The 16,153-nt window shown below is 38.1% G+C and overlaps 1 protein-coding gene across 1 annotated transcript in view; it reads right to left on the bottom strand.

The window, feature by feature from the left end:
• Window positions 1-16,153, bottom strand: part of IKZF3 (IKAROS family zinc finger 3 (Aiolos)) — a gene marked incomplete at its 5' end in the record, with an annotated part of 57,060 nt that overhangs the window by 21,141 nt on the left and 19,766 nt on the right. Inside the window, 2 exons of the mRNA XM_008589795.1 lie at window positions 1,306-1,473; window positions 2,388-2,648. Coding sequence (XP_008588017.1) covers window positions 1,306-1,473; window positions 2,388-2,648 — 429 coding nt within the window. The remainder of the gene's footprint in view (window positions 1-1,305; window positions 1,474-2,387; window positions 2,649-16,153) is intronic.

Below are 16,153 nucleotides of genomic sequence, written 5' to 3'. Positions count from 1 at the left end.
TGCAGCTCATTTTTCAAAGTAATGAATTAAAGATGAGTTTGATCCAAAAAAATTAGAATAGTTCTCTTCTGTTGCCTTTTTCAATTAAGAAACAATAGTAGACATTTTTCAGACAGATTGTAGAGGACTCTGTTTATGCAGAAACTTAACATTTTCAGCCCTAGCAAACCTTCATTTATTTTAATTTGAGGTTCTATAAGGATCTTTTAGTGCTTTAAATGCCAAAGCCTCTGTTTTAAACAGAGCAAGAGAAATTGGAAAATTAAAATTTCAGTCCCTAAAACTCTGACAAATTCATAGGGTATATTTTATCAACAAATCAGAAAGTTGGCTCAATTTGTAAAGTGTGGTGCTGACAACACCAAGTCAAGGGTTGAGATCCCCTTACCGGTCATCTTTAAAAAAAAAAAAAAAGAAAAATGAGCTGCAAAACAAAGAATCTCTTCCTTTGCCACTTATGATCTCTCATGGTGGGTTTTGTTGGGGCTGACTTGTTTATTCCCGTTCTCTGAATTGTGAACAGTTTTGAGTTTGGGGCTGGGTTTAGTCAAAGCTGTAGATATGAATTGACATGAAAGCAAACCTTTTTTTTTAAATTAAAATTTTGCCAGATAACATCAAGAACATGAGGTCCCAAATATGAAAATAAACTCAGTCTTATTTTTCTAGGAGGGAAATTCTAAATGTTGAAAAAAAAAGTATTATGTTGCTCGGTCAAAATAAGGAGTAAAAATATCAAGAGAGCACATAACTTTTTATGAATTCTCATTGTTGCTCATCTTTTAGAGATTAAAAATAGGCTGATAAGAGAAAAGTTGGGTTTAAGAAATTTAGCCCAGAATGGCCAAAAAATAATCCCCAAACAATGATTTACATATATCTGGTTTATAGATTTTCATAATTTACAAACTATACATCATTTGCTTGTCCAGTCTTTTGAATGGAAAGTGTGTGCGTGTGTGTTAGGAAAATAATTTTTTAATAAAGTTTACCACAAGAAAATATGGATGCTATAATTTTCTCACAAGAATTAAAAAGGTATTTTTATAGGGCAGGCTCTTCCTGTCTGTGTTGTTCTCTAGGGGAGCAAGAACGGTGAGGAGATGATCATCTCCACGGAGGCAGACGGAGAGCAATTAATGCCTTAATGGAAGTGTAATTAGCCCTAAAGGTCTCTGCTGCTGTGACCCTTCAGAACAAGGATGACAGATTAAAACCTTCTATGCTTAACTCTTTCTAGTTTCCACACTGGGCTCGGAGGAACACACAGTTACTAGACATGGAATGCTCATTTCTCTCACTTACCAGAATGTGTCCTAAGATGCCCTGTGAGCGCATCTCTTCTCTGGCATGCGTAGTTGCAGAGGTGACACTTAAAAGGTTTTTCCCCTGTGTGTAGTTTAATGTGGCGGAGGAGGTTACCTTTCTGAGTAAAAGATGCCCCACACTGATTACACTGGAATGGGCGTTCACCTTTAAAAAGGACAAAAAAAGGAGAATTCTGATCACCAGGCAAGTAGAGAAGCATATGCACAGATTAGATACCTATGGCAGAAGCGAACTTTTAAGACAGTTTCTGTTCACGTTGGGATCAGTTGGGGACTGCATTTCAAGGCAAACATAAAACTTACTTATGGACTCTTCCCTTTAGAAGAGAAAAAGCGCCCATCTATCAAGCTATGTTAGGTACGTCTTGTCTCGAATCAGAGCAAAGAAACAAGTAGCTATAGAAGTGCTTTCTAGATGTAAGTTTTTATGTTACTTAGCATTCTTTTTTAATATAATCTCCTCTGAAAACAGTCACAGACTCAGGTCCTAATAAGGTGTTGAGGTCAGAAATGCTTCTTTTTAAAGTCTTCATGTTTGTCTAGCAACCAAAAAAAAAAAGTCCTCATATCAGATGTTATATGGAATCTATTGGCTCAACAGGATTGTTGTGTTTGTATGCCTGTTTACTGTCTGAAGATAAATTCTTTAAAACTGCTAACAAAAACTATATATTTTCATCTTCCAAATTTGAACCCATTACAGAAGGGAGATCTGTTTTTATTAAAAGTGTTATGCAAAAATATATGAAAGATGTCTAAGAAGCAAACCACACAATTTAACTCCTACTTATTAACTGAAGAAAAAGTATTTGGCTGACCTAGAACACTGTGCTCTCTACGGTCTTTTTAAACTCACAGCATTTGCAATATGTTTGCCAAATGCATGGTGAGGCGGGAATAAAAATCACGGAGTAGATGGCAATGCAGAGTGGGAGAGATACATCAGAATTATAGCAAAAATCAATGGAAGTAATCTCAAGTCCCAAATTCCACCACTTTGTTTCTGATGTGGCTGCATTAGTACAGTTTTTAGAAGAATGGAAAAAGGAGACTATTTACCAGTATGACTCCTCTTATGAACCATTAAGACATTGAAGCTAATGCAGGATAATCCACATACATCGCAGTTCATCTTTCCACTGGTTGGCCTGCTACTATCATAGGAGACAACATGTCTCTCCAACTTAATGTTTTCATATTCATTATATTCCCTTGAGTAGCTGTAAGGAATTTCAGACTCTTCTGCATTTCCCATGGGCTCTGGCTTTAAAACATTCTCTTCTCTTTCATTGTATTCATCTTTCACTTTCATCAAATCATCTGCAGGGAAGAAAACACAAGAAATGAACAATGACTATATTTCGAGCTATCAAATCAACTCAAAAAGCACAGACCCACAACTGACAATTAAATACCAAATGAAGCTAACATAACATCGTACATCTACAAAACAAAAAAACACCATTAGGATGATTACTCATTATTTGAATTCAGAACCACAGTTAAAGGAAAACACATATACTCAACACTCATAAAAACAGAGGACAGGGGCCAGCCCGTGGCTCACTCGGGAGAGTGCGGTGCTGATAACACCAAGGCCCCGGGTTCGGATCCCATATAGGGATGGCCGGTTTGCTCACTGGCTGAGCGTGGTGCTGACAACACCAAGTCAAGGGTTAAGATCCCCTTACCGGTCATCTTTTAAAAAAAAAACAAAAAACAAAAAAAAAAACAGAGGACAGTGTTTTAGGCTATTCAGAAAATTAGAGATAAAGATTTTAGCTATGACTGCTCAAAGCAACCATGAAACAAACATTTTGAGCAACTCTTCTCCAGTACTGGGGGAGAAAAAGGTTTTCAGATCTAGTGTCTTTTTTGGTGGTTTCAGTTAAAAAGGCAAGGTAATGTGCTTTTATGTTTCAAGAAGAAAATACTATTTTAACCCTTCCAATACATCCAATTTCAGCCATGAAGGCTGACAGTAGAATAGTTAATATGGTTTTTCTGATTTTAAACCATGCTTTGCCTCTTTCCCTTCCATGTATATGAATTGCTAAAACACATTTTATCTCCCTGTTTCCCTTGGAACTGATAAAAAGATACAGCATTTAATGTAGAGGAAGCCGTCAGTACTAGCAAAATAGTTTTGAGAAAGATAAAGTGAGAATTCTTTAATGTAACCTAAAGAGCCACTTCCACTGACATGGGTAAATGGGGCTCAGCCTAAGCAAGGAGAAGGGCATCTATACCCAAGTCAGGGAGGACTAAACTATGACCCTAGTACTGTAGGACTGGACAGGAGAGGAGGAACTGGCCCAAGTGAGTTGGCTGACCAAGTACTATCCAAAGAGTTGTAACACTCTTAAGATGAAAAACATAACAAACGAAGAAGGCTGACATGAACAAAACTTTACCTGCTGTATGATAATAAACATTTATAAGGGAATTTTCATATATAAAATATGCTGTATTAATGCTTACTTTTTCAAACATTTGTTCTTGGAAATTGGAAGGTAGATTTCCCCATGAGGAATCACAAATCAATCTAATTTAGGGCTGAAAGGGAATTTAGAGATCATCTAATCCAACCCTCTTGTTTCTCAGATGAAGAAATACGGGAGCAGAGATGTTTTTAGTGATTTGTCCAAAGTTACACAGCCAGTTACTAGCAGAGGTATGATTAGAATGTTAAAGTCAACCTTGAACTATCAATTACTCGGACTTGACCTCATGCACTAGACATATAAGGTCTAAGTGGCTTCTTAACAACTATACTCCATACCCTCCCATCACTGGGGTATAGATGTTAAAACCCAAGACACTCTGAAAAATAAATTTTTTAAAACGACATCTCTTCCAAAAAACATCAGTGTTACTCCTGTTGCCACATAGGAGGAAGTGTAACTGCAGCTGTGCCTGACTTGCTACCTTCAACCCAAGTTTCAATTTTCACTTCTATCAAGGTTACCTTTCATCTATATTAACTGTGTTTGCTTAATAGAGCAAGACAGGACCTAACCACTAACATAGGAGCCATGGCTACAACACCGTTCCACTGCTTCTCACCACAGTTCATGGTTCACAACCTTTCACTCTTTGACTAGCAGACATGTAGGGCTGTAAGATAAGTTCAACATGTTTTAAATTGTCCATCCTATGCATCTGGGTTATTTATGAATTGATATCCATTTCCTACTTGGAAAGAGATTCGTTTCCTTCTTTCTCTGGACAGGTCTTGCCTGCTTTCAGATGGAATATTTGCTTAAGTGATTTTTGTTTTTTAAAAAAAATTTTTAAGAGGATGCACCTGAGGCTTGTACCCTCCTCCCTTCCTCCATCTCTCCAGCTGTGGGTGATATCCCACCAAAGCTTGAATGCTCTTCAGTTTGCATGTAGGCGTTTAAAAGAACCTCAACGGAAAACTTCAGATACTGAAAACCAAAAACAGCAGATAGGGCCAGCAGAAAAGGACCCTTTTCATTTTGGTTACAAAATGTAAATATGACCAGTCTCAGGCCACTCCATGGTCAGTGAACACTAAAAAACAATAAGATCAATGTGTTGGGTCTTTCTGAAAACAGAGGACAAAAGAGAGCTGCTCCTTTATTCAGGAATTTGGCCTTAGTAGGCCTGACCTGGAACTCAATACTATACCAACCTGACTCAGGATCAGATCTTGGCTTTAGTCCTTTAGGACTCATCTGTAGAGCAAGGAAGACAGTATTTGAGACCCAGGGCCATAAGGGAAATCATAGGAGTCACATGGAAAGGGCACTAGGGAAGTCCCTTGGATTTACTGGACCATTAAAGTTCCTGGTATAGTTGCTGGTATAGTTTACCTTTGGAGTCTACCAGCTTTAGGTAGATGACCCAGACAACCTCTCTGCATGGTTACTGGGGATTAGCAATTTATGGTTCATCATGTGAAGGTAAACAGAGTTGAATATTAGCATAAATCAGACTCTAAAGCACAGGTGAGGTTCCTGAGAGATTATTGGGATTAGCACCTAGACTCCAAACTTGGTCCACCAAAACAACCAGGAAAGACACTAGTCTGCTCTAAGAAAAAGATTCATTCCATTCCTTGGGAGAAGGATTTATTGGAGCAGAGGAAAGGAGGGCATTCTACTTACTACCTCTTAAAAATATTAATAAATATATCCAAAATCAAACATATCATCTTTGAGCCCAAACTTGCTTATACTTTATGACGATTTATATCTACAAACGGTATCTCCCTTCTTCCAGTCTCCAGGTCTTGAAACTCTCTTTCAATCTCTACATCAAGTCAGTCTCCAAGATCTATCAACTCTATTTTCAGGCTTTCTAGATGATGACATCTCTTTTCCTTTCCCTTTGCGATTTAGTTGAGCTTCTCATCACATCAGACCTAAAGTCATCCTCTCTCAACATTCCTTTCTAGACAGATTTACTACAAAGGTAATCTATGCTTACTGCCTTTACATCCTCAAAACTGACTCAAAATTCCCTGTAATCTGGCTTCTGCCTCCATAATTCATTGAATCTGCTCCCCTGAAGATCACCAACAATCCCCTGATTCCTAAATACAGTGCCTTTTTGTAGGCCACTCTCCCCAACTTCTCCGTAGGCCTTGACACTATTGACCATCATTCTGTTCTTTTTTATTCCTATTTCTTCAATGAAACTGTGCCTCCTTTCCTTACCTTTCTAATTGCTTCTTTCTAGCTCCTTTCCCTCCATATGCCTCCCAAATACTGTCCTTAGCCCTTTTTTTCCTTCCCTCTAGACCCCTCTCCTATGGCAATTTCATCTATTCTTAAGGCTTTGACTAGCATCTTATATGATTAATCCCCAAATACACATCTCCAGGTATAATCTCTCTCCCCTTCTTCAGTTATCTATTTCCAAAGGTTTCCTAGGTTACTCAGGCTAGAATCCCTACGGTCATCTTTGCTTCCTCTTATTTTCACCCCACATTCGATCACTCCTTGATTCTACCTTTGTACTCCATCTCCAGTCTGTTTCTCCATCCCACCATTCTGTATCCGCATTGTCCTAATTCTCAGACTTTCCCATGTTCCACTGCTTTGGCCTCCACATTGTTCTCCCTGCCTCCTTTCTCTCTCCTTTTCAGCTCATCTTGTACATTATCACAAGTCTGCTCTTCCTAACCTATAGCTCTGGTCATATCATGGCCCGTAAAAATTCTTCAATATTCTCCACTGCCAACAAAATAAAGCCCAAACTCAGAAACAGAATTCAAAAGGCCTTTTGAGATCTGGCCCCAACCTATCTTTGGAATGTTGATTTTGCCTATTGAGATCTTTAACCCAAGTAAACAACAACTTCTATGTATTCTTGGTTTTATTCACATTATATCCACTGTCTAAAAGGTCTTTCCCCAATATCACCACAGGTCCAAATCCTACACATATTTTATTTATTTATTTATTTTTATTTCTATTTTTGTCTTCTTTTTTCGTGTCCAGCAACGGATCGCAACCCTCAGTGTCGCGCCCGTACCGGACCAGGACCGGCAACGGGATCACAACCCTCAGTGCTGCACCCGCACCTTGCTCAGCCAGTGAGCGGGAACCAGTCTGTATGTGGGATCTGAACCCTCAGCGGGAGCGCCGCAGCACTCTCAAGCGGCGCACTGTAGCAGTGTGCCACCGGGCCGACCCCGAAATCCTACACATATTTTAAGGACAAAGTAATATGTTCTCTCCCCCGTACTATGCCTTCCCTGATCCCCCCAACTAGAAAATAGCCTGTTCCTTCTTCCTCTGAGTTACTTACAAACTCATCTCATCTCCTCAATGGACATGTAAGCTAGTTGAGGGCAGAAGCTGCACAAGTTTTGTGGGCTTTAAAAAAAACCTCAGTATTCCTTATAATACTGCTTAATCTATATCTGTAAGACCACAGGTTGTATGGTTTTAAAATAAAATTTTTGTGGCTCCCATAATAGATATAAAATCAGGGGGTGGAAACTGGAAATATGCATTTTAAAAATACACTTTCCTGGTAAACCTTATGCACAATGGAGTTTAAGAACCACTGTTCTAGAGTTTGATACAGTATCCTACTTAAAGTAGACAGCCATCAAACTCTTGGTACATGAATATACCATTGCATTAGCCTCTAACTGGCTCACAGTGCAGCCTTTCAACTGGGTTAGAGTGCAGCCTTATAACAACAAGGTCACAGGTTCGGATCCCTGTACTGGACAACAACTAAAAACCCCCCAAGCATTCAATGATTTCATCTTGCTTACAGAGTAAAGTCCAAACTCCTTAGCAAGGCATTCAAGGTCCTGTCCAGAACCTGCCCCGAGCCACCTGATCATCTTATTTCTCAGTCTTCTTGAATCACCTTTCTCTCTGTGCTAGAACCTTTCTACCTTTAAGTGGGATCCTTGGATCAGCAGTTCTGGTATCCCCTGGGAGCTTGTTAGAAATGCAGCAGGTCAGACCTCAACCCAGACCTACTGGATCAGAATTTGCACTCTAACAAGATCCTCAAGGATTCTTATGCACATTAAAGTTTGAGAAGCACAGCAGCAATGTGACTAATCACAATTCTCCAGGCCTCTTCTCCAGCCTCTCCCACACCTAAAATGCCCTTCCACCACACCAATATTCTATTCAGACTTCCAGATGCAGTTTATTTATTTTTTCTTCTTTTTGTTTGGCAGGGGGTCACAGGGGAGGTAGGGGGTGCGGCTGGCCAGTATGGGGATCTGAATCCTCGACCTTGGTGTTATAACACCTTGCTCTAACCAGCTGAACTAAACAGCCAGCTCCTAGATACAGTTTAAATTCCACTTCTTCCATGCAGTCTTCCTTGGTACTCTCAACTAGAAAAAAATTGTTTCTTTGTTCTCACACACCTATCTCACTCTACTTCATATTTAATGTGATGTAATGAACCTCTACAGATACACCTTTATATAGTTAATGTGTCCATAAAATGTTACATGTAAAACCAATAACACTATCCCACTGATTTACATTATACAATCAGTGAGGTTTATCTTCATTTTTCACTGATTTTCAGTTGTCAGTGACTGGCAACACCTGAACTAATTAATAAAGGCAGAAAATCTTAAAGATCTGGAAATAAATACCTGATTATTCTTGAGGAACTGCCTCATATTATCCTGAAGTCTTTTGAAGAGTGAATAAACCTGTTTTAATATGAATAATTCCCCATTTCGGTTTTGTAAAATCTAATCTGCTTATAATATGTATCAGGTTTCTTAGATGTACAACTTAAATTGACACTTAGACTATCAGGAATCTTCATAGCCACTAGCAAAATTTTATTTCTTAAGTCAGGTTGTGGGTCGATGAATGCTTATTTTGTTATTATTCTTTAAACTATATATGTAATTATATTTGTATTTTTGTATGTATGGTCTGTTTCATCATAAAAAATGTTAGCCTCCTAAGTAAATTTTTATAATTGAACTTGTGGCGAAAAGAACATACCAAACCACAGATTGCTGATAAAGGTAATTGCTATACATTCCCAGAGGGGGGAAAAGATGTCTAAATTGAATCTAACCCATAGGAAATTAGATTAAACTAAACTTCTTTCTGAAGGAGATGCTCTGGGGTACAATTGTTCCCATCTTTGTCTATGTTCTGGAGGCCTCTTACGAAGATGACACACACTAACACACACACCTCCCAGAGAGAATTTTGTAGGCTGAAGAGAACAAAGGTTTGGCTCACTGGGGCTGATGCACATGGTTTCATTTCCTGGGGTGATGGTTATCACATGAAAGGCTTGCACTCCAGAGTAGACATTTTTGGTTTCACCTGAGACATTGCAAAAACAATGGGTCCTGGAAAGGATCCAACATTTAAATCCTTTAGGGGAAATAGCAGTCTCAGCCAACTGTGCCTCAGTTTGTTTTTACAGGCACATAAAATGCTCGGTTGGAGAGAAGAACCTATCAAAGATGGCAAACAGAACAGGCAACTTGGGTGTCTTGGGTAGCATGTTGTTAGTAGGAATTTCCCAGTGTAAAAAGAGGATTCTGAATTTCCATCCTGAACTATGAGATCTCAGAATCCAAGGACAAGTTTGAGGTTAATAGCCTCAAGTCTGCCAGAGATACTGTGAGAAGGGACACACCAAGATAGAGGCTGTTAGGGAAGACATGAAAGGGTAATGTTGTTTAAACCAAGGACAAGTTTGAGGTTAATAGCCTCAAGTCTGCCAGAGATACTGTGAGAAGGGACACAACAAGATAGAGGCTGTTAGGGAAGACATGAAAGGGTAATGTTGTTTAAGTGTTTTACAAGGATTGGGGGTCATAACTGTGAAATCCTCAGCACATGCAAAAGTCAACTGGATAACAAAGAAGCTTAATCATCTTAATGTGGCGTTTTAATGATGCCACTGATTTGCTATGCCAATTCAGAGATAATGAGGCCCTAATGCTACAGATGTTCAGCCAGGCTAAAAGAAAGGGGCGGGGGTGCTTTTCTAGCATGCCATTTTCTAACTATCCAATTAAACAAATTGTGAAAGCATCTAAATAGTTTACCAGCTTTTGACAGCTGTTAATAGGATTTAGAAGCTTGAAGCACTGAAGAGCAAAATGGGGGATATATGTATTGTAGGTAGTACTCAGTCTATAGAGCTTGTTGTTATCACCCAATCTAGCACAAACAGATGAACTAGAACTGTTTTCCTTATAACACTGATGTCTGTACTTCTTTCCCACAATGGCCTGTTTGTATTAGGAACAAGAACACTGAAATGATGGGTCATTTTGATTTCCTAATGTATACTTTTTTTTGTTTAAAGTACTGAGAAAGAAAAACCTATGATATTTTAAGAACTAAAGAATAAGGAGAAGTTGTACTATTTGCTAACCAGTAAAATTAGAAAGCTTCAATGTAAAATGAACTTTTGATCATTGATTTACAGGATCCATTATGTTCTCTTTTTTCTCTCATTTTAAAATTTAAAATTTAATTTAAAAAGTGGCTATTTTGAAATTAGGAAAAAACTGGAAAAGGTGAATTAGGCTAACAGATAAAATATTAATATCTTTTTTTTTGGCAGCTGGCCAGTATGGGGATCCAAACCCTTGACCTTGATGTTATCAACACCACACTCTCCCAAGTGAGCTAATTAGCCAGCCCCCAAATATTAGTATCTTAATAACCGTGAAAAAAGAGCAGATTTGGATAACATTCTGTCAGTTTAAGTTCTCATTGAAACATATTCTCATCAGGCTTTTAAATTTGCCCTTAAAGAATCTAAACTCATAATTGGTAAATCATGTAACTTCAAAAGCAAGAATATTAGCATGAAAACATGAAAAAAGTTTCAGTTGCAAAGGAACCACCTGTAATTTTACTAATGACATTAATCTCTGTCTTACTATCTGACTATCAAATAACTCATTCGTTGGCATGATAATAATAATAATTTTGTTTAATAATTTCACTGTAATTCTTTGCTTCCCCATTAGAATAAGAGATTTACTACTTTTAGAAAACCAACAAGAATACACTATACATCAGCAGCAGGTAAGGTTCCAGCTGCTCATCTGGGTTAAGCTCTTCAAATGGCATGGGGCAGGCCAGGTGCAATTCTTTATCTAGAATTGTCAGTGGACTGAAGGACATGATATATGAAAGTTCTTTCTAAACTATAAAGCAGTCTATAAATATATTGTATCATTTCTGTTCATTATAACTATTAACATTTTATATTGATTTTTTTAAATCCATGTATTATATTCTTTTGTATTTATATCTCTGAGAAATAGCTGCTATCTATCAAAAAATAATGGATGAAAATACATTTAAATTTCTTTCTTTCTTTTTTTGGTAGCTGGCCAGTATGGGGATCCAAACCCTTGACTTCTGGTGAAAATACATTTAAAGAGGTTGAAGGGCTGGCTGGTTAGTTCGGTTGGCTACATTGCAGTATTATAACACCAGAGATAGGATCCCCATACAGACCAGCCACCAAAAAAAAAAAAAAGAGGTTGAGATTTTAGATGTTGCCTAAACATACTAAAGATAGACTAAAGTATGCACCTGCTAGAAATTTCATTTATAAATCCAGAAGAAAAAAATTCCTGTTTGTTAAAAATTCTCTTGCATAGAATATTTTACTCTATCTTAAAAAAAAACAGCATTCAATAAAAATGCATGTTAAAATATAATTCTTAGAAAAATTCATAAACTCTCATCCAAATACAATTAAATTGGTTAAAGACATTCTGACTGTCACCATACCAAACTCAGGATCACAGGTAAGGGAAGGAATAAAAATGTCTTCTATGTTCACAGCATAAGTAGTTCTTGGTGTGTGTGTGCATATGTATATATAGTATGTGTCGTGTTATATGAGAGTTAACACGTTTATTTCCCATATAGATTAAGAGTACCTCCAAGGCAGCGATCAGGTTTTAATATTTGTGTTCCCTGAACCTGTCAGAGGGCCCAGTTACTTTAGGAACTGAATGAATGAATGAACTCCTTGGGCAGCCTAAATCAATTTAGTGATAATAACCAGGCTAGGCAGAAAAGAAGCAGCAGTAAATCAATTAGGACAATATGCCCCTAACTCATCTATAACATCCTGAAGCTGACATGTAGTACGTTGAGTTTCTCCTTATAATACATCAGACTGCTTTGCCCACTGTGGTCTGGCCTCCGCCCCTCCTACTCCACCACTTTGCAAAAGGATGCCCCTGGCCAGTCCTGCTTCTTGAACCTCTTCCTTTAGCTCTATCTTTTGCTGGTTCTATTCCTACCTCACTTATTTATTTCCTCTGTTTATTCCTCTTTGTCTGTCTCCTAAATGTGAATGATATCCAGAAGCCTGTTTCCTGAAACTTTCACCTTTTCATTTTACATACTCTCCTGGTCCAGCTTTTTGTCGCCGCTAACTCCCAAATCTTAATTTCTAGTAGACCACCCTGCTGAGCTCCAGACATATACTTCCAATCACTTCCTGGATTTCCTACACTTGTTTCACACTCAGCAAGTTGCAAACTGGCTCATTATCTCTCTCCTTTCTTTCCAAATCTTCTCCTATAATATTTCTCCGTTTTCCTCTCTACATAGTGGCTGCTTGATGTCCATGTGTGCATATTATTTTGCTTGTACCCTCAACATTTAGCACTGTGCTTGGTACAGAGCTCAGTTCAGTGACTGCTTACCAAACGAACAGAAGGAAGGAAGGAAAGAAGGAAATGAGAGGACAATTCTTTTATTCTTTGCTTCAAGTATAAAAGTAGGCTTGACGGTGTTTAAATAAATCGCACAGATTGCAATTTTGCCTAAAGCTAGCACTTTAGCCCAGACTAGAGGAAAACAATAAATTGTTCTTCTAACTTAAGGTATACCAATCAGACCCAAAGGGTATAAAGGATTCTTGTAGGAGAGGAAAATGAGTATAAGGATTAAAAATTAGAAGATTCTGGGCCGGCCCGTGGCTCACTCGGGAGAGTGCGGTGCTGCGGTGCTGATAACACCAAGGCCCCGGGTTCGGATCCCATATAGGGATGGCCGGTTAGCTCACTGGGTGAGCGTGGTGCTGACAACACCAAGCCAAGGGTTAAGATCCCCTTACCGGTCATCTTTTAAAAAAAAAAAATTAGAAGATTCTTGCTCTTTTTAATATTCAATTAATTAAAATAAAAATATAAAAAATAATATGTAATCTACCATCTGTAATACATTATTTGGACTTTTCTCTCTGTCTTCTTTCTCTCTTCCTCCCTCTCTGGTTTTCAAATAATGGAATTACAGGACTGAGAAATATGGAAGAAATTCAGCACTGACTTCTACCTGAATGTGCAATATTAAAAGCACACAAGGGAATAAGCTATCTTGTCACCGGAACATGCTCATCCCTAGGGGTGAAGTGTAACAACTGCTTAACAGCTTACTGCTTAACAGCTGCCCAGTAACACATTTCAAGGCTGCAAGCAAAGATGTATCCTAGCTCTACCAGAAACTGTGGAGGGAATATTGTCTGGAAGAATAAAACTAGAATGGAATCCAACAAACTGGAGTACACATCCCTTCTCTTTCAAACAGCAATGTCTAATGATCACAAATAGAGAGGTTTCTAGTAGCAGTATTCAAACAATATCAGAATGGGTACTGATAACTACAGAGAAGAGACAATGTGATATTTGACTCATTTCGTTTCTGATAAAAGAGCATGGGCTTTGGAGTAAGAAAAAACCTAGGTTCAAGTTGTACTAACTAGCTGTGTCACCTCAGCAAGTCACTTGACTTCTGTGAATTTTCTCATTTGTGCATGATGATAATATCTATACCTAACAGGGTTGTTACAGTAATAAAATTAAGCAAAATAATGTATACAAAAGCCGAGCATAGTAGCTGACACATAATATCTTCAAGACCTTGAGTTAGGCAAAGATTTCTTGATACGACACCAAAAGCATGATTCATAAATGAAAATATCTTACTACTCAATAATAAGAAATAACCCAATTAAAAATTGCACAAAAGATTTGAATTGACATTTCACCAAAGAAATTATACAAATGGACAATCGGCCAATGAAAAGATGCTCAAAATCATCAGCCATTGGAGAACACAAATTAAAACCACAATGAGATACCACTTCCCATCTGCTAGAATGACTATTACCCAAAAAGACACAAAAATGAGTGTTGGCAAGGATGTGGAGAACATGGAACTCTCATACATTGCTGGTGGGAATGCAAAATGGTGTAGGCAGCCTTCTAAAATGGCTCCCAGTGATCTCTGCCTCCTAGTATTTATATCCTTCTGTAATCTTCTCCCCTTGAGTGAGGGCTGGACCTAGGTGACTTGTTTCCAAAAGTGATGGGAGGTGTCACTTCTGTGATTAGGTTATAAAAGACTATGACTTCTACCACGTTTGCAGTCTCTCTCTCTCTAGTGCTTCTTGCTTGCTTCTCTGATGATGTAAGCTGGAGAAGCCCAGTGGAAAGGAACTGAAGGCAGGGTCTAGCCAACCTCCAGTGAGGAAATGAGGCCTTCAGTCTGACAGCCTTCAGGAGCTGAATCCTGACAACAACCACGTGAGTGAGTTTGGAAGCTGATCCTTCCTTAGTCAAGCCTTCAGATGAGACCAAAGTCCAGGTCAATACCTGATTGCAGCCTTGGGAGAGACTCTGAAACAAAGGACCCAGATATGCTGTGCCTGTATTCCTGAGATAATATATTTGTATTGTTTTAAGCTGCTAAGGCTTGGGGTAATTACTTATACAACAATCGATAACTAATATAGGCAGTATCTCATAAACATAAACATAAATTTACCATACAATCCAGCAAATCCACTTGAACATGACCTATTCAAAGGAAATAAAAACATATATCCACATAAAGACTTGTACATAAAGGCTGGCCGATTAGCTGGTTAGAGCACAACCTTGAAACACCAAAGTCACAGATTTGGATCCCAAAATCAGTCAGCCACGAAAAAAAAAAAATTGTATATAAATGTTCATGCAGCATTATTCATGCCAGTCCCCAAACATGAACAATCTGAATGTCCATCAACCCATGAAATGACAAACAAAACGTTGTACTATATCAATACAGTGAAATACCATTCAGTAAGAAACTACTGATACATGCAGCAATATGGATGAACTTCAAAAACATTATGCTAAGTAAAAGAAGCCAAGGCAAAAGACTACATGTTGTATTATTCCATTTATATGAAATGTCCAGAAACAATAAATCTAAAAGTGCATTTTTTTTTCCTTTTTGTCTTTTTTTTTTACTGACCGGTAACGGAATCGCAACCCTCGGTGTCGTGCCCGTACTGGGGACCGGCAATGGGATCGCAACCCTCGGTGTTGCGCCCACACCGCGCTCAGCCAGTGAGCGGGAACCAGTCTCCACATGGGATCCGAACCCTCAGCGGGAGCGCCACCACGCTCCCAAGCGGCGCACTCTCCAGTGTGCCACCAGGCCGGCCCTAGAAACAATAAATCTATAGAAATGGAAATCAAATTAGTGATTGCCTGGGGAAGGAGGTAAAAATGGGGATGGATTGCAAACAGGTACAAGATGTCTTTTTAGGGTGATGGAAATGTTCTAAAACATGGTGATAGTTGCATAACTCTGTAAATTTACTAAAAAATCATTGAATTGAACACTTACAGGTATGTAAATAATAACCACACTAACGCTATTTTAAAAAGAAAAAATCTATACAGATAAAACAAAAGAAAACAAAACCTGATATCTGTTGTTACCCTAATACTGACTCTGTCTCAAAAAGGGAGAGCTTAGCTACCCATTCACCAACTACTACAAGAAGCATCGTGAGAAGTATAGTTTTTGAGCTATGATTAACCCCATATGACAAATCCTCATAAGACTTTTTAGCTCAGTTGTTCCTGTACAACTGATTTCATGTACTTTTCAATGAAGTTAACATGAATAACTGGTAAAAACAAAACAAAACAAAACAAAACACAAGCTGCCTCTGCTATTTGGCAGTAGGAAAGAATGCTAAAACAATCAAGTGTAAAAGAGCTGGCCTTAATAGAACATCTCCCATACTTAGTTATTTCATTATCAGCTTTAGACAAATACCTAACTACTGATTTTTGTTTCTTTCTGAATTATGCTTAAATCCATAAGGATCCAGATTTTCTAACTGTATTACTTCTTTGCCATATTTTGTGCTTTTACGGACTATGAGGATACTTTAAAAAATTTATGGAAAAATAGAATTAAAAGATAATATGAATCTTTCCATGAGCTTTTGAAGTACTCTTATATACTGTCTCAGTTTCTTTTTTTTTTTTTTTTTTTTCTTTTTTG

This window comes from Galeopterus variegatus, unplaced genomic scaffold (assembly GCF_000696425.1).
Source record: "Galeopterus variegatus unplaced genomic scaffold, G_variegatus-3.0.2 Scaffold5656, whole genome shotgun sequence".
Lineage (NCBI taxonomy): Eukaryota > Metazoa > Chordata > Mammalia > Dermoptera > Cynocephalidae > Galeopterus > Galeopterus variegatus.
The sequence above is the reverse complement of the archived record's forward strand: the minus strand, read 5'-3'. Positions and strand labels throughout refer to the sequence as shown.